Consider the following 25,231-nt stretch of genomic DNA (forward strand, 5'->3'; position numbering starts at 1 on the left):
GTGAAAATTAAAGCTACAAGAGGTAGTTTTCAACTGAAATATAAAACTTCTCATGTCGAGGAAGCACGATCTCAACTTTTTAAAGAGCACCGTCGTAAAGAAAACCCAATTGGCTGAACCAATACGTTTGACAGAACCAAAGCGAATTGAAGAGGAAACAAAAAAAATATTGTGAAGAATTTAGTACCACTAATGCTACGCAACAGAGCTGATTTTTGGAAAAATTTACCCGTTAGGAAATAATATGTGTTTAATCAACCGTGTTTTTGGAAAGTAATACAATTTTGAAGTTGTTTTATTAAGGATATTTTAAAGATAATTTTATTTTATTTATCAAATTTTGTAGTTACTACGTTTTTGCTTAAAAATTATCTTTGAAAGTAACATTCCAATTTACAGTATGTGCAATTAAATCATCAAACAATAGAGAAATTTTACGTTAGAAAAATGTATGCTTATGGTTTTCGGATGGTGGTTAGAATTTGGCTTTACCTTTGGCTAGGACATAACCCTTCTGATAACAATAATACGGGATATAATATTTGCATACCCAGTAAGCTTTCAACGAGTTTTTTTCAAAAATGTTACCAAAAATCCGCCCCCCCCCCCCCCCCCCCCAAATGACCGGTAAACAATCCAAACAAATCTTTAAGGCATAAATAGGTCACCCTCCCATTTTTCAACAGACGGTTACTCAAAACTGACAATTTGCAGATACTGATTTCTTAATTATGACGGCAGTATAGTTCGTGCATAAGGAAAGGAACATATTCATCTACAACTTCGGTTTTTAATGCTCATAAAAAATCATGGGACTCGTCGAAGAAGTGATCGAAATACTACTCTCCAATTCATCTTCCCTGTCTGCAGAATGAATACTTATCAATTTCCACATTTACTCGTCAGAATTCGAAGTAGCAACCAATTCAATAGTTTTTTTGTTCGAAATAAAATTTATTTTTGGGCTAATTCTGCAATTCAACAATCTCGATAAAACAGCTTACTGTGTTAAATTACTAAACTTTGACTTTGGTAGTCCAAAACTGTACTGCAAAGTGAGTTTGAATTTTGCAGATTTGTTCACAAAAACAGTTGAATCTTTAAGGACACACTTAATGAATAATCATATATCAAACGCGTTAGAGAAGAAGAGAAAGTTGTAAAGTACTACGATTCGTTATTGATTTTGTCCATGGAAATATGTGTAGCAAATTATTCGCACTGTTTCTGCAAACAAAACTGCTGAAAATACGGCAACTATTACAGTTTGCCACAATTTTCCTGACTAATGATACAAACGGCAGGTGCCAATTAGAATTCATCTGAATGAGAATTATGTTAACGAGTACCTATTTTTTAACAATGTTGTATAATATACAAATGCGTTCCGTATGTTAACTTTATACTATCAACCAATCGTCTTCACACAAGGGGGTGTAACTCAGTGGTAGAGTGTCTGCTTCGCATGCTGAAAGTCCTGGGTTCAAATCCCAGCTCCTCCAAAATTTTTTCTGATCAATTTTCCATCATGAAAAAGTTTCCATACTTTCCCAGTTCCTACGTTGTATTCCATACATTATACGAGTTTCTTCTCAAATAGCATGTGCACATTTGATTTAATTGGTGCGAAAAGTGGAAAGAAATAGATTAATGTAATATTTTTTCTCCAAGAAATTCGGTGCGAATATTCAGGCCTATGATATATCATTTGGGTTATTCATAACTCCAATCGATTATAGTCGCTTAACGGAGGGATCTAACCGGTCCTTAAACGGAAATTTATTTTTGTGGTATGCTGTATCAATAGTGTAACCACATTGGTTTAAGAAAGGAACAAAGTTTTGTGATATAACAACTTCTTGAAGAAAAGAAAGCTACTTATGCGTGATACGTGTGTGACAAACAGAGATAAAAAAACATAAACGGGTCCGGTTTTGTTTACAGATTATGCTTATGAATCACTCGCGCATACCTGGTTTGTTTTCAGCTTAGTTTTCACCAGTAAACGTAACCCCAGTTTTGCAATAAATTTACATTTTACAATGAATTTAAATAATAAACCGATACAACGAAATATCGAAGGATCCTCAGTATTACAATCACTTTTAACGACAATTTATTTTAATCTTACAAAATACATTTTATACTTAACAAAAATGCATCAAATTCATGTCTTGGGCTTTGAGATAATGCTCTTGGTTTTTTTCCCAACGATCTTGGTGCATAAATAACGATTTTGACATGTTTAGATCAAAATCCATGTGGTCCATAAAAATAGATCAAATTCATGTTTAGATCATTGAGATAATGCTCTTGATCTTTTTCCCAACGATCTTGGTGCATAAATAACGATTTTGATATGTTTTGATCAAAATCCACGTTTTCGCCAAAAATTCATCAAATTCATGTCTTGGGCATTGAGATAATGCGCCTAGTCTTTTTCCCAATGATCTTGGTGCATAAATAACCATTTTGACATGTTTTGATCAAAATCCACGTGGTCGCCAAAAATGCATCAAATTCATGTCTTGGGCATTGAGATAATGCGCCTAGTCTTTTTCCCAACGCTCTTGGTGCATAAATAACGATTTTGACATGTTTTGATCAAAATCCACGTGGTCGCCAAAAATGCATCAAATTTATGTCTTGGGCATTGAGATAATGCGCCTAGTCTTTTCCCAACGATCTTGGTGCATAAATAACGATTTTGACATGTTTTGATCAAAATCCACGTGGGCGCCAAAAATGCATCAAATTCATGTCTTGGGCATTGAGATAATGCGCGTAGTCTTTTTCCCAACGATCTTGGTGCATAATTAACGATTTTGACATATTTTGATCAAAATCCATGTGGCCTCAGAAAAATAATTTAACATTTTTGAATCACACACATGCGGTTATCAAACGTGCACGTTATCAACTCTTTCAGCATCAAGATAATGCGTTTGAAAGCTTTTACAACTCTAAATTCATGTGTAAAGAATAATTTTGGGTACATTTTGCTCTAAAACTTTTGACCGAGACCACAGAGAAGAGTTATATTGAATTGTTACACATCTAAGAGTCATAGGGAATAATCTAGCGAAAGTCCGAACTCGATACATGACCTAGGGAATGAAATATGTTAATTTTTTTATTATATTGAGTTCGCAGTTTTTCCTGTTCCCGATTCACTCGAAGTCGTATAACTTTTGTTCCTGTTGAACCAGCTTCCTGAAAATCAATAGCGTCCGTTCTTAATGTCCAACGTACCCGTATACCAAATTTCAACACAATCGGCCACTTTTAAAAAGAGTTAGAGCGCACACGGACGGACGGACGGACGGACGGACGGACGACAATACAAAACTATAAAGGATCTGAGGATCCTTAATAATGTGCAAGATGCTGACGCAATCGACGAAAATCCAGCAAAACGGAAACGTTTAAAAAAAACCACAAAGCAGCAGTACGAGGACTTACTGGAATTTGTGGGAAGCAACAGAATCCTACTAACCGGGAAGACGAATCCCAAAGAAGTCCATAAAATTACTCAATTGTGGGATGAATTTGCAAAAAGAATCAACGCCAAAGCAATAGGACCACCAAAAAGTAGAGAACAGTGGCGAAATGTGAGATGTAAAAAACCGTTGTAGGCACTTATAGTTAATTTAAATGCAGGTTTTCAGTGAATGGAACACAAAAGTAAAAAAAAGAGCCGCCAAATTGCAGTGCTTCAGCAGGCGACGGGTGGAGGGCCACCAGTTAATAAAGTGCTCACTGATCTGGAGGAGATGCTATTAGCTCTCATTTCCAAGATACATTTAGGGGATACAATAATCATTGATACCTTGGGAAATAATCGTAAGTAATGTTGCATTTAACATAAATAATGTACAATTTTATTGTTTAAAGCTGTGGGAAATGCCGATACGAGAGGTGTACAATTTGGAATAGATTTCGATCACATATACAGTGCAACTGCGATAAAAACAACCAATTGTACTGATATATATCCAAAATAGAATTTGGCACTTGATATAACTGGCGATCAAAAATGAGTTGCTGTCGAGTCGCCTTTGGAAGTTCAAGTTTAAGCGCGTTTGCACATTACGCAACAGCGACACGACTTATCGCATGCGATTTGCCGCAACGAAATCGTATTTCCCACCGACGCGACGTGTGCAAGACTCATTTGATTGTATTGGCGATATTTCATCGTATCCCATAGTGTGGAAGCTTTGCGTTCATTTAAAGTAGTTAGAGCGCCTAGGTAAAAGTAACAAGAAGTTGGTGAAAATTTGGTCACTTATTCTCTGAGAGACGCACTTTCTAATGGTCAAAAGAAAAAAGTGTTCCTATGTGCCGTTTCTGAGATATTTGACAGTAAAAACAGGGTATTTTAACATTGGGCCCTTATGGACAGACTCAGTTTTTCTGAGCTAGTGAAGGTTTTTGTATCAAGACTTAAACGAGATGGGTCTCATTAGAAGCGAAATTTTGTGACGAATCTAAATATGCACGGAAAAGTACATGTTCATGATGAAATAAGGAAGATATTTACCGCCGAAGCGGCGTCTGCTCTGACGCGGCGGCACGCTATGCAACACGCGTTTAAATCTGATGACTTTTCCACTAGGTCTAGTATATAGCTGAGCTAGGACAATCTTTTCCTTCTTCTGCTGAGCACTTTTCTTCACAAAAGGCATCGTGTCTTTCAGAAAGAACACCAAACCCAGCGATATTTATAAAGGCCTGCACACGTCTTGTTGACACACTGATCGGATCGAGATCAAGATAGCGGCTGGGGATCTCTGGCGCCAACATCGAAAAATCAAATCCACTACACCGACTTCACGCAAAACGCCAAATTATTTAGTTTCCCGGCTTTTACATACGTCTCGCATACGTTTTGATTAAGAATAAATATAGTCGTTTAGGATTTACCGCTTACACTGTGAATATTTAGTCGCGGTGTGTCGTCAACATTTAGTGTGCAAAGGTTTGAAACAGGGTCGAAAAGTACGGACACTAGTCAAGTTGACTACTATATATACCTTTTTAAAAATCATATAAGACGTTTGCATTGTGCTGAGGTACAAAATACCACTCATACCGTATTTCTAATTATGTTTCCTTCATAACAACATTTTTTTGGGGACGTTTACCGTAAGTAATAGGTAGGCCGAGTACATCACTTGACTTCAGCCGAACGCGCTCTAACTACTTTAATGTAATTTTGCTTCATCCGATATTGCAACGACATAAATCGCATCGGTGTCTCATAGTGTGCAAACGTCCTAATACAGTGCAACACGACAAAAGCTTACGAATTTAGGGAGTTTTCAATTTTATTTCATAAATTTTAATTTCATAGATTGCCAACCTTGACTGAGTTACTGCTAACCTCCACTTTTTTCGTTCCGTTGAATGAGCTTGATTATTTCCATATAACCGCGTGTCATCGTTAGGTAACATAACCCTCTCTAGAACTAGATATATCATACGAAATTTTGGTTTGTAACGGAAATAGGTTATTTTCGAGCATAACCTTTCCGTTACCTATAACTGAAATGATATATCATAGGCCTGATTATGTACTTATGACCCTATGAGACAGAGTAGAACAGTTATCCCTGTATCAATCCTGTTGTAACCAGGTTTTTTGTTTGTATAGTTCTCAAGTTCATAAGTTACGCAAGAGTGCTCCTCGAATTTCCTGAAAATTCTAAAAAATTTTTGCTCAAGTTCCTGTCACTTTCACTATTCAATTTCTTCCTCAAGGTCACCATTAGGCCCCTCCTTAAATAGGTGTACCCAGGTGTTAAATATATTTAATAAATACATTTAAATCCACTAATACCTTAAATCCCATTAATTACACATAAATTCCATTAATTACACTAAAATCTCGCTAATACAATTAAATCATTGCTTAAATGCAGAGCGAGCATTTTAAAATTAAAACCTGAGATCTGAATTGCATTTCCCGTGCGGCTCAAATTTCGGCACGAGTCCCTCTCGTGCGTTTTGCATCTTCGCTTCCTCAAAATTATAACTGCGTGGGTTAAACAAAGGATACGCTGATTCTCCAAGAGAATATTTCTTCGATTAATATTTACCAGAACATTTTTCATAGTAAGTGAATGGTACAATTATTTAATTTTTGATAGTAATGGTTAGTGCAATTTTCTATTTTAGAGGTAAGTATTTAGTTATTAAGTTATTACTGATTTCCTCACATTTTTGTATTTCTGTTAAACATTAAGGCTTCTGTTTAGTTAAAAATTTTCAAGAGAATTAAAGCTATCAAATCAACTAGAACTGGAATTTTTATCCAAATTGTCTACGTGAAATTAAACTGATAGATAGTGATCCAAAATCCAATGTTATGTCAATAAAATGCAGTATTTGCCCGAAATCTGTTAAAATTTATAAGGCGTTATATTATATTTATGGGTATTTATAAATATTTATAAATACTCATAAATACAATAAATACGGCAACTCGGAGTGTATTTATAAATAAGTGTACCACTTTTTTTAGGAGTGTCCTACTCTTTTCAAAGGTCGGAATACACACGTCCAAGTGCTGCAGGACATAACATTGGAGGGAGGGGGAATTTCAATATTGTCACACCATTATCCATTGCACATTTGATCAAGGGTTCATCTACATGTGAGACATGCCCATCATATATTAATGAGACCAGCCCCACATCATCAATATTTGTCAGGAATGATTTTTGTCGTAGGAAGATGCCAGACTCCATCCAACCATTAAATGTTGCTGCATACGTTGTACCAGGATTGCCGTCAGGTTCAATCCATTCATCCCATATGTTCTTCCCTGTATATACCTACTATTAAGGGTGAACTTTGCTTCCAGCGGCATTGACGCTCATCAATACGGTAATGTTCTCTCTGCCAGGACCGAATGTAGTTCTAGAAGAACGTGCACCCATTTTGTTGTTTTTTTTGTGCTGGGTCTGTTTCAGTGTGAATATACAATTTGACGGGAGCATTTTTTTCCTACATTTATTTCCCGCAAGCACAATATTGTGAAATATATTAACCATTTTTTCTAAAAATTTCACAAGTATTTTCAAAAATTAAAATGCTATGCTATGCCAAATTTTATTATTAAATGGAATACAAATTTGCTTTTTAATTTTCTTCAAATTAATTTTTGGGACTGTAATATCGGTCAAAAGTTAGTCATTTTTGACGTATTGTGTGTTACCTACCATATCTCCACAACAACCTTCTTTCCAGTGAGTTCAGTAAAAAAATATTTGAAAAACTTCTGTAATAATGTCCATTTTAAACTATATCTTACGGGAATGACAGAAATAAGTTACGTTTTACTAAATTGATCAATATACTGTCTTAGAACATTTTAATATGGTGGAAAATCGTGCCACATAATGTATAATTGCGTACCGCCAAACTATTTTAGGGTGAGGTATACATAATGTAGATTAGGAACAGTTGAAAGTTATATCACGAAAAGTTTAGTCTTAATTATTTTGATGGTAATCTCCATTTAGATGATAATAAAAGTTTTCGATGATACTTGTTGTCTCGCTTTATTATTCCACATGCAAGTAAGTTTAGGTGACGATTACAAGTACGACATTACGGTACGGGGCTGTGAGTAAAACGTTTGACAATTATGAGTAAACTTCAAACCGTATAAACTTGTAACTGTTCACTTGAACAAAAGTTTACTCTCAAGTTTGTTGTGGTAAGTGTGTAGAAGTATGTTGCCAAACTAATGAAAAATCATGAGAACAATTCTGTAATAAATCTTTTACAACATTACACCAAAATGATATCTCAAGCAACGGCTGTAATGGTGGATTTCATATGTCAGAAAGTTTATAAGTCATTTATATTTTTATTAACGCGTAGACTAAGCGTATCGCTTTTATTTCACGATTGTTTATTTACAAAAACTGATACTTTTGTAATACTACAGAAACATTAAATAGTTCTATGAATCTGGTTGCTAATTTGACGCCTACGTATGAAATGTGATCCAACTGGACCGTAAAGACGTGTTGGTTTAAAATAGGTGATTATTGTCTTAGTTGCGCATTATAACGTAGATTCCTTTCTTTATAATAAAATGTTATTCCTAAGAGTTAGAATAATAGCGTGTCAGAAAATTCGCGTAACCTTGTAATTTTCGCAAAATTGTGCGCACAGTATTATTTGATTCAAGACAAATGGTGTGTCGAGTGATATAAGGAATTGCTTTTTAGTTGATATTCTCGAGAATAGTTTTCGAGGCGCTGTTTTGTCTTTTGACTTGTTATTCGAGTTTGCATTTACGACTTTTGGCTTGGCTTGATTCAATTGCGTGACGCGTACCTAACAGTCGTCAGTATGTCGTGTTTGCATGTACTTAGTTGTTTTATAAATTGAAACATAGGAAAATCCCTTTTGGCTATAAAACATACCTATTTATTAAATAAGGTAGAAGCAACAAAATTTTAATTATAAATTATAGGTCACGCCTAATATTAATTAATTTGACAGCTCGCGTTAAGAAGCTATCAGTGAGTTGATTGTGTGATTAAATACAATTGTGGACTAAATAATAACCGTGTAATACATAGATCGGTGTGATTGGTGAGGTTCCAACCGCCCCACTGGCTGTCATTTTTTAAACTTTAGTCTAAGGTTACCTTATCCAGTACCCTCAGATACCTTCTGAACTGAAGAAGGTCCGGCTATTTAACAATGTATTGCATGTACTTATATGGTTTCTATTTCTTGCACACCATCGGTGCATCCTTATCTCAAAGTTTTGGTAAAGTCGCAGAGCCGATTCTGTTAAGAATGTTTACTACAAAAGCCTCTGAAATTCACATGGTATTTGATTGGCACTTTTTTCCAGTAATTAAAGATTGCACGCGCGAAAAACTAAATAAATAACACTACCTACCGAAATTTAGGAGTATGATAAAATCTTTTATTGAATAAATAAATCCAACAATTTTCATAAAAGTTTCGAGTAGCTTGAAAACACAGCAATACCATTGATAGAGCATGAAGGTTAATATTGCCGTATTACCCTAGGCATAAGTTGAAAATTTTTAAACTATAGATCCATTGTAAGTACTTTTTTAATCATCGACATTGATATGAAAAGTTTAAGTGATCATAAACGCGGAGCAATTTCGCGTGAATTTACATTTACAGCAATTTACTTACTCACTCACTCAACGGTGATGAAATCGGTGATGTGAAAATAAAACAATTAGCACATATTTCAATTCATTATTAGGCTAAAAGGGGCCTTTTCCGATAAATTAGAAGCCATAAAATTAGAAAGGCAGAATGAAGCTAATGAAGCAAATGTAATATTTTATATGCGCTTGAAAATTTTTTAAATCCATTTAGACAACGTGCATGCCCAGGCGTAGTGCAAAGCGTCAAACGTTGTGGAAGTAACAATAAATTAATAATAAATACGTTCAAAATAATGCATTACATTTCATGATTAGTGTTTTAGGAGAACTGAAAGGAAAGTAATTATTATACAGTGCACAGATTAAAACTTTACTCAGACGGCTTCCTTTAGAACAGAAATTACAAATTTCCAGCCATGTATGGTGCTTTGATCTAGAAAGTAATGCCATCGGTATATAAACATCAAACTTCACAGGGCTTCTAAATGAGGTGTCAAGAATGTTGGCTGATAGTTGAAAACTGTTAATTTCATTGGATAATAACTGCAGCTTTGAACAGTTGAATGCGAGATGCAATCTGAAGTTTCCGACAGGCAACGCGAAATTTGTATTTACATATTTACAAACTGTTAATCATTACAACTCGTACACGTGCACAACACTTCTGTCTCGTAGAAAGCCGAGAATCGAAGTTTTTAGTAATTTCTAATTAATAATATGCGATTATGGTGAAGAGTGCATGGTGAAATTTAAATGAATGTAACGATTGCGGCGGTGGGGTAATCACTGTAATTTAATTTTGCTTTTATCGTTAGACATATCAAACATTGTCATTGAAAGTATTTAAGGTATGCATAGGTAATATATAAATAGCTTTGTAATTAATTTATTGGCCCTTTTAGATTTCCAACAAATCCTGTTATTCGAAAGCAAATGCTGAAGACGTTTTGATTAAAAGAGGGCGACATTTTCATAGCTACTAAAGTATGTAGCAAACATTTTTCCGATGAGTGTTTGACATACCCTTTGAGGGTGAAAAAAAACCATGTATTCATTTAAATGTATTTCGTTTCTTACTGGGTTCTGACGAAAACCGTAACGTATAATGTGTAGCTTACAAACCAGCGTTGCAATGTATTTTGTTTACAAAATGGCCATCGTGCGTGGTCTGTTTTCAAATCATCGTTTTTTATGGTTTTATTTAAGCATAATGAAAGTTTAATAACAATAAAATAGTTGAGGTGTTAGTGAAAACGCATGGAAGTTTAATTGCCGCCATCCATATTTTATTAATCTTTGGTAATTGAATTCATTTATTTGGGAGATTCCGCAGTATTGGACGGATCCACCTTTATCTCTGTAGGAGGATATAATCGCGTTTTTTCTTCTTGTTCCTCGTAAGTACGTCATTTGAATTTTATGTACTTGAAGTGTACATTTCTGTAGGTTTCGGCTGATATTTCCAGATTGTAATTTCCATCGACGATTGTTGCATTCATCTATAATTAGGTTTTTTTTTGTAAAAAACTTGTTTTATTTTCATTGTACGTTCTGTCTATTATTTGTGAAAACGAATGATGGACAAAATTCATTTATTAGTAAATGATGAAGGAGAGCTAACAATGTTTGCACTGTTATAATAATATCTAAGGACGTGGGAAAATGTTTCGACAACAAGTAAATGCTATCAAGCAAGGAACTCGAAGACAGTGGCGTAGCGTGGGTGGGGCGGAGGGGGCGGCCCGAGGCAAAGGCAGGGGGCGGCAAAATGTCGCCGGTGAAGTGGGGACAAAACGTTTGACAAGTCATCAACAAACAACAATGGGTGCATTCAGCAGACCCAACAGTTGCGTAACTGCTACCAGTTATTCTGCCGAACTGTGCGCCAAAGATCTGATCTTTGTGTGCGCTACCAGCGCCAGCGCCGCTGCCAACCGGCCAGTCACCAGTGATCATATGTTTCGCAAGCCTAACGCTCTTTCAGTTTCCGAGTTTCGCGAGAGTTTCGAAACGTAACGCAAGTCGCGCGACAATAACATTGCGCGCTAAGACAAGACGCTAAGATTCGAAACGTTATTCTTGTCTAGTATCAGCCAGCTCAATATTTTTGCTTCCTCTCGCATCATAGAAAGTTATTTCTATTCTGTTGTTTATAGTTTAAATACTGTTGAATCTTATAAAACTAAACATTTAGTGCTCAACCTTTGAACTAGTTTTTGAGGATGAAAAGAGTCAAAAAAAGCGGTGCGGAATACCGAAAGAAAAAGGCTAAGAAAGAAGCAGATGCGAAGAAGTCTCAAGGTGCATTACTGAAATATTTCGATTCTAGTTCAGGTTCGAAAACCACGTTAACGCCTTCGGCGGCATCCAGCAGCAGCGGAAATGATTTTAATGTAAGTATATACTATATGATTCCTCTATCTAGAATGTGATGTGGGTGGCCTAGAAGCTAGAATTGTCCTCCGGCAAATATTTATGGGAGTGAATGCATAAGTTATTTTACACTGTAAAATTTACAGGCAGAGGAAGAAGACGACGACGTGTCTGTCGTCGAAGTTAGAAGTCGTTCTGGTCCTACCACAGAGCATGGTCAAGACGAGATCGACTCATCAGAAGTACCTCAAGCATCTAGTCAAAAGTTTGCAAAAGAAGTGAACCTCGATCTCGATGTTGCCAAAAAAAACGTAATTGAAACCGTGCCTTTTGCTCCTTCCGAAGCCAAAGATGTGAATGTCGACGATGTAGGTTGCTGGCCTTCTACTATGACCGACGATGTCAGAACGCTTATAGTACGTCGCGGATCTGACTCGGTACAGCACATCGATTCCAAATTTGCCGATGTTGTTCGCTCAGGGACTTTAACAAAGGGCGGTATCCGAAAACTAACCAGAGAGTGGTTCTACAAACTATTATCTAACGGCGAAAAGGTTCTCCGAACATGGATGGTGTACTCGCCTTTAAAGCAATCCTTGTATTGTTTCTGTTGCAAGCTGTTTGGCAATTCCAATTCAGGCACGAACTTCGAATCTGAAGAAGGATTCAACAAATGGTGGAAGCTAAATCCAAAAATCGGAGACCATGAGAACAGCCTGGATCATGAGCAGAGCTTCTTGAAATGGAAGGAGTTGGAAGTACGCCTGAACCGTAAAGCAACCATCGATCAGAAACAACAAGAAGTTTTCGAAAGTGAGGAGAAAAAGTGGAGGGATATACTGTACCGGTTGCTGAATATTATCCAGTTCTTAGCCAAACAAAATCTGGCTTTCAGAGGACATTCGAGGAGATGACAGTGGCAATCGCGAGAACTTTTTGGAGTTAGTGCACCTTCTAGCTAAATATGACCCTCTTCTAATGGAACACATGACAAAAATAAGACTGGGAGTAAGAGTCTCAGTTTCGTATCTATCTAACCACTCACTCAACTTGGCTGGGGTACACGCTGCTTCTGAATCAGTGAATTCCGTAACGTTTTTTGGAACTCTGGAGAAGCTATTTGCCTTTTTTTCTGCATCAACTGCTCGGTGGAACACTTTGGTTGTCGTCACAGGTCAAGCAGTGAAACGAGTCACTGAAACGCACTGGAGCGCTAGACATGAAGCTGTCAAGACGCTTAAAAATAAGTTTGAGGAAGTTCTTGAAGTACTGGAAGAATTGACGGATTCATCTCAAACTTCCGAAACAAGATCGGGAGCCGGTCTTCTTCTGGCAGCCATGCAGTCATTCAACTTTCTCACTTTTCTTGGCTTTTGGGCTGCAGTGCTACTGTGAAATAGATGACGCACAGATTTACCTACAGCAAAAAGGACTGAGTGTGGATAAGTGTGCTCAGAAACTCTGCGCTTTAAAAGCTCTTCTAGTGGAAAACAGAGACCGTTTCGTCCAAGCCGCAATCGATTTTGCTAAGACTCTCTGCGAAAAACTCGGAATCGAACTTAAAACGACAAGAATTCGCAGGAAAAAACGCATTCATGGGGATGAATCTGCAGATGCAGCTTTGTCTCACGAGCAGGAACTCCGTCGAGAGGTGACAAGATTATTGAAGAAATGACGACTCGATTCCAGCAAGTTCAAGAAATAGCGGACAAATTCGGATTTTTGACGCCAGCAAAACTTTTGGACAGCAAGTACGAGTGTGATCTTTCCCATGTATTGGAATTGGAAGACATCGACAAGGATGAGTTTCAAATAGAGCGGAAGCGTCTCCAGCAGTTTGTCGCCAGTTCTGAATCAGAGGGAGATATAAAGGGAAAAGGACCACTGCAGCTTCTCCAGTTCATACAAAAACTGAATCTGGGAATTTCGGTTCCAAATATAGTTATCTTGATTCGTATTTATTTGACTTTGGCAATTAGTGTCGCTAGTTGTGAAAGGAGCTTTTCGAAGTTGAAACTAATCAAAAATTATCTCAGATCCACTATGAGCTCCACGTTTTTGAAACCGCTAATACTATTTTATTATTTTTTATTGATACTATTTTATCTTCAATAAAGGATACCTTTTCGTCTATCTATGTGAAATGTTGTCTTGAAATTTAATTTTAATTAAGTAGGTATTGAATGGGGGCGGCAAAATGGGTCTCCCGCCCCAGGCGCCGAAATGGCACGCTACGCCACTGCTCGAAGATTAATAGAAAATATAATATTGCCTGAAACCAATTAAATTGTATTTCTAGAACAAGGTATGTTTGATCACATTAATGATCCAAGACATTTTTTAAACCATAGACGTCAATTAGTATAATAAAATACTACTCGTATTTTCGGTCGCAAAGAACGTGTTAGGGTATGCAAATTATTATTCACAAACAGCTTGTCTGTAACGGATAGAATCATAAGAACAATAGTGTGTTGTTAAATGAAGACCAAAGAGGAAAACATGGCGGTCAGAAGAAGCTAGATCTCGACATAAAAGTCGCAGTTCGATTCATCACGCAAAGAGAAAGAAGGAGACAAAGTGGAAGCCCAACAACGGGTTTTAATAGTAGCTTGTTTTGTTTTGTAGACCGATCTGCTATCCTGATGGCAGCTACATCCAGTCCTGGAACCAGCGTCCACATGCTGATGCAGAGAAGAAAGCATGCAGAAGTCCAAGCCGGAAGTAGTGACGAACCGATCGCGGCTCCTGGGGATCTTCGTAACTATCTTTTGTTTTTCCAAACAGCAACTGAATGTGATACACTGCTGAGTTTCTACAAAGTGTTACTGTTTCTCTGCTTTTCGTTTTAGAAAATAGTGCTGCAGTTACGAAACGTGATACAATAAGAAAAAGAAGAAAACTCCAGCCGTCCTTAAAAGAAAGACAGAAGAGGGCTTTGGATTAAACAAAGAAATGCACTCTCTATTGCCCCCATGTAGCAAAACATGTATCAGGAATTTTGGAATTTGAATTGGCTTCAAAGAAAAATATTCATTATGAATACTGTCCAAAAGGAAAATGTTAAAAGAAGAACAGCAATTTATTAAATAAATAATTAAAGTGTAGTTAACCACTAACGTAATATCATTGAAAAATCTTTTTACTAAGCAAAAACAATGTATCTTAAGATACGATTTTTTTTCTTAGTAACACATTAACATCTTTTATGACAGCAAATCGTAAGTGTATTTAAACTGTCAAAATAATGACGAATTCAAGATTTTTTATGTCAAACTTAGAATTCTAACGGATGGAATGGATGGAAAATGACATATTTAGCCAAATGGTGCAAAATTATAAAAACAGCAACAACGCAAACCGTAACACTCGTTTTACCACTTTTATGGTTTTTGCATTTACGGTGTTCTTACTTATGACGTCAGTATTGCGCACAGTATTTTGTTAAAAACACCAAATGTGGCAGATTCGTGGTGTGCATACCTTAAGCAAACACACTGGCGTTGGGTAGTTCTTCGGAAGCGGCTCGTGCGCGGATTTTTGGACTCGAAAAAATACTAGTATGCCTTTGCGTACAAATTATAATAATTTAATGTCGGAATATTTAGCACTGTATCACTATGTAAACAGCCCTCACGTTGGTAGGACATTATTTCAAAAACATTATACAACAATGTATGTAGAATCTAAAGTATAATTAATATGTAAGGTATTCCATTTAAAATAAGCAAATTGGCATAAACTGTTTATATAACCGAAAATGTCACAACTAGAAACTAACTACTGCAATAACAATGAAATAACAATTAATAATAATAGAGGAGAACCAAATTTTCTTTGTACATATTGAACTTTGAAGCAATGCAATAGACTTTGTTGTAGATAAACGTTTTTTCGACCCAAAAGAATCACCACCACCAACAATCTATCTCTAGGTGGTTTCTCGTCATTTAATCAAATAAATCAAATTCTTAAGTGTGTGTACACTGAAGAAAGAAATTTTACGAAATCGCTATAGAAGATGTAGCTATTATTTATATTTTCTATGTTCAAACCAAACCACTGATCTAAAGGCGGCGCCAGACATGCGGCATTCGGCAAGTACTGAGTAGCTGCTCGCCGAATGCCAATACGCTCTCATAGTCTGACGTCACACTATTAATTTTTGACAGACTGAATCTAAACAGTAAAATTTCCCATATATTTTACATATACGGTTTTAACTTAACAGGATTATAACTTATTTGCAGCTAAGTTATACGTAAAAAGTAAGTATATGGAATTGCCGTTGCACTTTGATTAAAATCTATCTGCAGTAGAGTTATACATTCATTTGATTCTTTCAAAAATATTGTATTTCCATTTCTGAGGTTATGTCCATGTTTGATTAATTTTTATAATAATAAAGTAAACTATGTATATGTATTGTTTTAGTGGGAACAAAGCATGTGTAATCGATAGCAAGCATTGCTGTATTTTTCAAAGATGATGGTGCTCAACTGAAAAGAGGAGAAAATTCATACGAAAGTGGGCATGTGACAAAAATGCATTTCAATCCGCAAGTACATCCAAGCATACTCAAAGGGGAAGTGGCAGCCAGTATGAAAAAACGTAATTACACGGTTGAGGTCAGTATATATTTAGTATTGTGCATATTATTTCTTAAAAATAATTTAGATTTTGCTGGATAAACGACTGATGAAGTTGATAAATTTCAAAGACAGTAGAGTTTTGAAAACCCAGTTGGTTATGTTTGGTTGCTGAGACAGAAACCTATGGACGAGGAAGAAATAATTCCAAATATTGAACGCCTTGTTCTATCGGAAGACACATGTTCGAGTAAATCAGCTTTTATAATAGACATGTGATTGGAAAGATTGCAAAACAAACAATTGGACAAAGCACAAATGCGAGTTGGTTAATCGCAGATAAGTATAGATTAACTCGCAGCAAATTTGAAACTGTGCTGTCCGCGTGCAAAAGAAACCGCTTTCCAAAATCTTTATTCAAAAATCTCCTTGAAGGGTACGATTGAAGTGGGGTTCAAGCGATTCAATGGGGCAGAGGAAATGAACCTATCGCTATTCAGTTTGTACTATTTAGCTATTTAGTTATTTGGACACCCATTGAAGTAGAATCAGTTAGAATTGCTCGAGATGATACTTGGACAGAAAATATAGAAATCCTAAAATCGTTTTACTTAACAAAATTTCTCCCCAACATTTTATAATCAATTTGAATTATTTAATTACATATTTGTTTATATGATTGGATTAAGATTATACTTATATGTAACACCATTGTACTGTATTATAATAAAATAAAAATTATATCTTTTCTGCATAATACTGTTCCACCTCTTTAACTAGGGGGTATTGCAAATTGGTAAGTGCTGCAACAACTTGAAATATAACATCTGCATGTGGCAGTAACGTACGTGGTATGAATGATAATATATTGAACACCTTCGTACGCCGTATTGCTCGTTCAACGTGAATTCGTGCACGAGCAATACGTTCAGTTTGTCGCACCTGTTCACTATTAAATTGGGGAGTTGTTAAGAATGGTGGTATATTTAGGTGCACTCCTGCTGGAAGAATATCATTTATTAGAAACCCTTTATCGGCTAAAATTAAATCCCCTGGTTCAAGGTGTTTCAAGATCCCACAGTCAAGCACAATTTTTTTGTCACTAACCGAGCCCCCGTATAAACTTGACACAAAGGTGATAACACCATTCGGGACCACACCAACCAACCCTTTCCAAGTTTTGTTACGCGATGTGGATGTATATATTTCGGTGCAATCCAATATTATTCGGCAGTTAGTAAAAAACGTACTGAAACAATTGCGATTGCAAAGTTGGTTTATTTGACGCGAAGGTAAGCCATGCATCAATTGTTGAAATAGTATCTCGTGTAATACATTGTTGCAACCACGTTGGATACCGTTGCTCGAGAGAGATTAAAACGAACACCCAGATCATCATGCGAAAAGTTTTGCCTGAGCTTCATCAATGTCATGAGTAGTTGGTCCCGTTTATTAAGTTTTTCAACCTTTCATGGTAAAATGTATTTAAATGGAATATTCTTCAACAAATCATACAACGTCAAAAAAATCTTTGCTGTTGGAAGACCTGTATCAGAACCAGGTGAGCGCGATCTTGAATTTTCTCAAAACAGAAACGTTCACTTAATGAATGAAGTTCTTTACTTGTCTCTAATAAATCTTGTTTTAAGAAATAGTTTTCGGCCTCTGTTGCAGCTTGCAATTGACATTCTGCGGCTTCTTGCTTAGAAGTTGCAGGTTGTTGCAGATCATCGTCCATTGTCCCTAAACTGTCTGCACATTAGACTGCAATTAACTACAAAAAATGTAATTACCTTGTGTTAATGGAGAGCACATTTACGACTAATTCGTTTTCTCTTTTCCGGGCTAGAAAATTTCATTTTCTTGCCAATGTTAATAGTCAAATATTGTAGACCGGTTCTCTTTGTTAACATCTTCAAAGTGGCAGTTGCAAACATATTCATCTGGACCTGGTTCTTCCTTACGTCTGTAAGGTGCTAATTTATAAACTTTATACCTACATTTAAAATGATTACCTTACCGTAATAACTTTTTCCACTTATTTCTTGTTTTGTGGTCCTTAGGAAACCTAAAAAACTTGCATCTGTCCCGTACATTATAATGTTTGCAGCCCACAGCCCAACACATAACCATTTTTAACATATAAATTCAAATCCAGTGGGTTGCAGGGCTTCTTGTTATGACCACACCGATCTTATAAACACTAATAAAGCGGTTTTGAAAACTGTTGAAGTGACCAAATAATCTTTTAACTGCATCTACTACTAGTACAAACAATTTATATGCGTTACAAATTCACAAATAGTTTATAAAAATTAAATAAAACACATTTACTATACACAACACATTATCAGCTGATCGTCTTTAAATTCAGAACTTTTGACAGTAAGAAATGTGACGTCATTACTAACGGAGCGTATTAGTCGGGACGTGTCGCTTGCTGCTTGCCGATTGCCAATTTCGATGCTCGCCTCGTTCCCGTGGTGTGTCGGTATTTTGCGACGCATCAAAGTGTACGAATATTCGCCGTACTAGGGGTTACCCACTCAGCGTCAAAAATGTACCGCGGACTAAGATTGATTGGGACTAAACCGGACTAGTCGGACTAAGCGAATTCAATTGTACTAGTTACATAAGGTCGGGCTAAGACGAGCTTTGCTGGACTTAGAGCGCTATTAGCCAGGGCGACCAGTCACTCCGCCGGTTGCGCAACCGGTGGAGTGACTGGTTACTCGCTGGTTTTCTGTGCCGGTCACCGGTGGAGCAACCAGGAGTGTACTGTGGAAATTTCCGCTGGAAACAGTCATCAGTAGCTACAATGGTGCTGTGTACAGAGGACGTGCTACTACTAGCTCTTCTTATCAAGAAGAGAAGGAAAAGAGTTAGGAGGTTTCGGAGGCATCCTATGCTGATGACCAGACATAGTAAAGGACTGTACTATATGTTATTTGACGATCTTTGTGCAAGTGGAAGTAAGTTTTTAAATTATTTTCGAATGTCAAAACCTTCGTTTGATGAACTGCTGGGACACATCAAAGATGATATCACTGTGCCAGAAACCCCTCTAAACAAAAGCATCCCTGCAGAAGAAAAATTGGCTCTCACATTGAGGTAAGTACAACTTTTAAAATGATTTATTTATGATTTATGAATGATTTCATGATTTATTTAAAAAAAAAAGTACAGAAAAATAATAACTGAATTTAACATTTAACATTTAAACTTCATCATTTAACTTTTAACTTAATCATTTAAACTTAATCATAAGATTCATAAGTAACATAGTCACTCATTTGAGAGAAACTTGGGGACACTATTGGTGTTGATTCTTCAGAGGAAGACAAGTTGGAGCCTTGTTGGTTACGTGGGGGTTGCAGAGTTGTCAAGGAAGGTGCTGTAATATGCAATGGTTGATATTGTTGAGGGTTCTGGTATTGTTGAGGAGGGTTCTGATATTGTTGATGAAGGTTCTGATATTGTTGAGAGGGACTGGGATGTTGTTGAGGGGGAAACATATGCGGAAAGTTATGTGTCGGAGTTGGGACAGTAACCGGCCATTGGGGACTCGTTCCTTGTTGTGCAGCGGCTATTGCAGAAATTATGTCCGATCTCAATTTGAGTTTTCTTTGAGGGGGAACTTGCTTAATTTCGGACAGAAGAGACATCAGAAATAATTTATCCTCGTCCTGTCCAACACTTTTTTCCTTAATTTCCATTGCCATTTTTTTTAAGGTGGTCAAGAAGTCATCTTCTTCGTTTCTAGTCCTCCTCCTTGAACCACCCTGTTTCTTTCCGCTTTCTATTGTCGCTGTGGGTGTATCAAATTCGTGCTCCTCTTGTTCCGGTTCCAATTCGTTTACATCAGCTGTTGAATTATCTTCCATGCTGTTTTTTAGTTTTCTTAGAGATAGTTTCCAAAAAGCGTAGTAAGTCAAAGTACACATATTTCTTTCTTGTGGAAGCACCAGATCCGCTCTTTCTCTCTTTCTGCATGAGCAGCTCTCTTGAGTAACAAGAACGAATGTTCTTCCACTTTTTCTGTACAATCGTTACTGTAAACAAACAAAACAAAAAACAATGCAATACCAATATAATTGAATGAGCGAGCGAAATTCTCTTACGCGAAAAATAAGCGTACACCTAGTATTTTTATTACCGAAGTCTTAAAGTGTATTTATTTTTCTGGTTACAGATACTTTGCTACTGGAACATCAATGACCGATCTGCACTTTCAGTACAGAATAAGCCAGCCTACGATATCTGTGATTGTACGCCAAGTTTGCAAAGCTATTTGGAACAGAATGAGACAAATCTGCTTTCCTACATTGACAGAAGAATACTGGCTGAAAACTGCTGCCGAGTTTTATGAGAAGACGAATTTCCCTCATTGTTTGGGAGCGATTGACGGCAAACATATTCGAGTCGTAAAACCGGAAAAAAGTGGATCTCTCTACTTTAACTACAAGAACTACTTTTCCTTAATACTGCTTGCTATGTGTGACGCATCATATAAATTCATTTTTATAGACGTTGGTGCGTATGGAAAGTCATCCGATTCAACTGTGTTTAAGGAGAGTGTTTTTTTTAAAACGCTAACTGGAAACAAGATGAACATCCCCCCTCCACAACAATCATTCACAGGTTTACCAGAAACTATGCCGTTTGTGTTCGTCGGGGACGAAGCATTTGGCCTTTCAGAGAACTTACTCCGACCTTATGCAGGAAAAATGCTCAACGTAAAGAAAAGAGTGTTCAACTACTGTCTATGCAGAGCGCGTAGGAACATTGAGTGTTCATTTGGCATACTTGCTAACAAGTGGCGAATCTTTCACCGGCCCCTAAATGTTGAGCTGCTTAAAGGTTCGTAAAATACAAAATTTTCTCAATTACTTCCGAAAGAAAGGCGAAAAAATCTCGTAGGCAGATCTTCCACCGTCGTATTTTCGATGTTTCGACTGGTAATTGATTGAGGAACCGAGGAGTTAACAGGTGTTTCCGTTTTAGTTCAACGTGGCAAAATCTTTTGGGCGGTCGCGGTAATATTTTGAGATTCCGTCTTTGAACGTTTGGCAATCTGGATTTATAATTGCAACCTTTCAGGATACAACATTGTAGTTGTATAAGTTAAAGGCACACAATTTTCTTTAAAAAACAATATTGTTTTAGTATGTTATACAAAGTTATACAAGTTGTTTTAGGTGTCACCTTGAAGAGTAAATCTTAAATAAAATAAGTCACCGACCTTCCTAGTTTTTTGATTATCGAAAAAAATAAATTTAAAGCAAAACAATTCATAAAAAAAATTGAAATATTACACTACAGGTTGCATAAATTTAGCGGCGGAGAATATACCGTACTGGAGAATTTGGAGCGGTTAAAAAAAATAAGGAGTACTTACGGCGCTTCGCTTATTGAGCAGAACGATTTCTTAATTGTAAATGTAGAAGTTTCAACCAATTAAACACACACGACATTAGGAAATATATCTTCTCAAAACCACAAGCTTTTCACTTCTTCCTTTCGTTGTCTTCACAACACACCTTTTCCCTCCTTCCACGAACATTTTGCGTGCGCACGAAGTACAAGGACGGACACAAAACGGCAGGGAAAATCACATTATGACGAGTAATGACAAGCAATATTGGGAAATTTTTAATTTAAGGAAAACGTACGTTTATGTATGCAACACACCTATTTAATTAGAACATTTTGTATGTTTAACCAATTTTTTGCTATGATTTACATACCGTACTTCTTGCTGTTACCACATTTTAGTGCCTTACTTTGTTTCCAGTTCAAATTAAACTAAAGAGAGGTTCTAAAAGTAAATTCATCTTCGTATCCGACAGGTCACCACCTCAATAATACAATATGAAAAAGGTACGCAACATCTCCGTTTCGCTGACAAATATATTCAAAACTGGAACATTTTTGCATAAAAGATTTTTCGAATATGGTTCAAGAATTCAACAGCTGTTAACAAAAGCGCAAAAGTGAGATTTACTCAACTCTTTTTACAGTCAAATTGTATGAACTTTATGATGAATATATTTGCCGGTTTAATGGCGGGGTCTGTGAAAACATCAAAGTTTTAAATGAGAAACGCATTTGTTAAGTACAAAGAAATATGGAAATAATCATTTTCCTACAACTCAAACTTTCCAATTGCGTTCGCCGGTTTCGTGCCATTTTCACGCTTACAATATTCAATTTTCAGTGAATTTTTAATTACCTAACCGTTAATAAAGTTTGCCGTTGCTAATTTGCTGGTTGTTTGTTCAATTAGGAAATTCTCTTTTGATTGCTATACTTATTCTGCATTGTTTGGTTTTTAAAATTACGAGTGCAACTTCCAATCTGTTCTGACCTTACACTTTCGCAATAGAAGGCAAACAATAGAATTGAATTGTAAAGAAGTGGAAAATGTACACACTAGACATTGCTAACAAGTTAGATCATTTAGAAGAATTATTTGTCGTTGGAGATGACAGAGGGCAAATTGTATTACTCTCAGGGGACGAAGAATAGTAGTAGATATTAAATATCCCCAATGTATAATCTGTATGTCATAACATCGTTGAGAATCCTTTAAGTAGGAAGTAGCTAATGGACCGTTTTGCAAATTACACATACCCAATAAAAAAAGGTATTAATATTGTTGCGTAAATTAGGTCGTTTTGTTTGGTTTCAGCACCTACAGTAATGTTGGGTCACCAGGTACATTATGTATTTAATTTCATTGAGTTTTGACGCTAAATGCTGGTCGGTAACTTAGAATTTCGATATCATTTGAATTTGGTAATTGTTCATTTTAGTTAGAAATATTTATATAATGATGGGCAATTTTGTTAAATAATCGTATTGTATTTTGATTTTATTTTATTGTTCATTTAAAAAGATAAGGAGTAGTTGGAAATATTTGCCTGAAATGTATTGAAAGTTTTATCTCAGTTTATCTCCGCTCATTGCGATAAGGTTATCGTTGCGTAGATTTTCGCCGATAAGAAAACACAGATGTGTTTTTTTTTCATTCGAGAACGCTTGAATTTTGATCAAGAAGTAGAGGCGGAAGGTGAAAGAGAGATGAATGTTTTAAATAGAAGAGACGAACGTTAATCGTTGCTTCTTTGGTGGTGAACGTTAACCGTTGCTTAATGTTTTGGCTATTAGCAGTTTTGCCGTATTTGCGCGTATTAGTGCAAGACAGCCCGTCTTGCTAGTCGTAAAATGTTATAGAAGAAAGTTGAGTGCAATCAAAGAAGTGAAGTTCCGAAGTATCATCATTTGTGGCATTAATATTGCCTGGATGTCAAGTATATCCCATATAAAATAACAAAATGTTGAAATACCCACGCAGAATTTCAGCGCTATTACTGATTGAAATGAAGTTATTCGTAACTGAAAATGACTTCCAAAAGCGAAATACACTAGATTTTAACACAAACATTACTTGTTTTATTTTAACAATCATCAAACATACATGAAATTTTTTTTAAATAATCACAGCAACGTACAAGGTGCGTCAACGATTGCGCGGAGTGTGTAACGATTTTTCTTCATTACGAAGCATTATTATTGTTTACGGTTTAGTACTTGTCGGAGAACCCCCGTAAAATTTGGAGCGATTTGATAGATGGTTCCACCTACTGATGGATTTAACCACGCAAAAATGACACCACATTTTTCTGAAACCTTCATTTCTTCTTTTTCCATTAACCTTTTCGTTCGGCATGTTGGTCGAAAGTTAATGGCATGTTAATTCCCTTAAGGTGAATTGAACTTTTACATAAAAGTGTTCTATCTTTGACGATTCACCGCTTATTTGCAACTTTGAAATTGAGTTTGTTTTGATTTGCACTTATCTCGTTATTTTGAATGGGAATCGTTATCTGACGGTTGAGCCGACGTAATTTAATAATTATTACCATTTTTATTCGTATTAATTGATTTCTACTCCCTCTCATTAATTTAGAGAGGGGTTTTCCTTCTTCCGGGTATACCTCCCGCTGAACACTACCAGCCCAGCTCGAGGGTGTTAAATACCAAGGTGTTTCCGTGCGAAGATATCAATTTAATTGGGCGGAACATCTGTGTCGATCTTATCAGGGAGATGACGGCCACCTTGAAGCCATTTTACTGACCGCACCGACCATCTGAACACTTGGGCAATTAGATAACCACCCGAACGACTGGATTCACCAGACAAATTGAACCAACTAGCTAGAGGATACTTTCCGTTACTTCTGTGTGATTTATGGTCACAAGTAAAATGATTTGCAAAAGCGAACCACTTGTTTTCCACTCGAACAACTGAACTATAATTGGGATGTCTGTTTCCAGAATAGGAATGTAACTTTTGAAATTGATTCCACTTAAATCGCACAGCCCCTACAGCGGTGGTGTAAATTTGTGATAAAAATTTTAACACAAAGTGGAACGACGATTTAATTATCTACTAGGGTTTCAACAAAAATAAATTTCCTTAATTAAATAATACGGAAGAAACCAACCATGCTGTGCGAAATAATTAATTGTTTGTCGGATAACGCTGTTGTTAAAAAAGTCCTTAATCTTGAATAGAAACTTCTAACAGAAGTTCAGATTAAAAGTTGTAATAATTTGTGTATTACAGCGTTAATTTCGTTTCAAACGTTAGCTCGAGAAACACAAGCGTATTATCTTATGAAATTACGTTTAGGTCTGATGCTTCTACAGGATAACACTCCTAAAGAATACACAAAAAAACACACCACACAACTGTCTGTGCATATCACGCTCATATAGGATCATGTATACACAGATGCTAAACGTTGGATATCCCAAGATCGTCGAGTGTTCATTGATGTCTGAAACTATTACATTTAATTAGGTTTGTGATTTAATTTAGCTTGCGTTCTTTCCAAGTATGATTGGCGTACACATTCTTACTGAAGAGGTCATAAATTACTTTGCTGAGAAGCTTTAATATCTCTAAAAATAAATATTTGTAGATACAGCGAACATTAAATTTTTTCATAAAGCTTAAAGTACGTTAGATCTGTTACTGGAGTTTTAAAACACTTTTTCTTATATTTACATCTGTCGGTTATT

The 25,231-nt window shown here is 36.3% G+C and overlaps 1 protein-coding gene and 1 non-coding gene across 2 annotated transcripts; both read left to right on the plus strand.

Annotated features, from left to right (window-relative positions):
- The first annotated feature begins 1,430 nt into the window (after positions 1 to 1,430).
- On the plus strand, positions 1,431 to 1,502 carry Trnaa-cgc. Its single transcript has one exon. It is a non-coding gene; the product is annotated as a tRNA-Ala (tRNA).
- Positions 1,503 to 11,401: 9,899 nt separating this feature from the next.
- On the plus strand, positions 11,402 to 13,227 carry LOC116163621 (zinc finger MYM-type protein 5-like). Its single transcript, XM_031477649.1, has 3 exons — positions 11,402 to 11,572; positions 11,699 to 12,365; positions 13,037 to 13,227. Exons 1-3 carry the CDS (start codon positions 11,402 to 11,404, stop codon positions 13,225 to 13,227), a joined length of 1,029 nt encoding a protein of 342 aa, XP_031333509.1.
- Positions 13,228 to 25,231: the final 12,004 nt, after the last annotated feature.

Source organism: Photinus pyralis, unplaced genomic scaffold (genome assembly GCF_008802855.1).
Source record: "Photinus pyralis isolate 1611_PpyrPB1 unplaced genomic scaffold, Ppyr1.3 Ppyr1.4_LG1, whole genome shotgun sequence".
In the NCBI taxonomy this organism is placed as follows: domain Eukaryota; kingdom Metazoa; phylum Arthropoda; class Insecta; order Coleoptera; family Lampyridae; genus Photinus; species Photinus pyralis.

Bases quoted from the DNA above. Each gene is read 5' to 3' on its own strand.
- LOC116163621 (XM_031477649.1), top strand. From the start codon at position 11,402: ATGAAAAGAGTCAAAAAAAGCGGTGCGGAATACCGAAAGAAAAAGGCT. The intron at 11,573-11,698 runs GTAAGTATATAC...TAAAATTTACAG, and splicing joins GCAGCGGAAATGATTTTAAT to GCAGAGGAAGAAGACGACGA. The intron at 12,366-13,036 runs GTGAGGAGAAAA...AAGCTCTTCTAG, and splicing joins ACAACAAGAAGTTTTCGAAA to TGGAAAACAGAGACCGTTTC.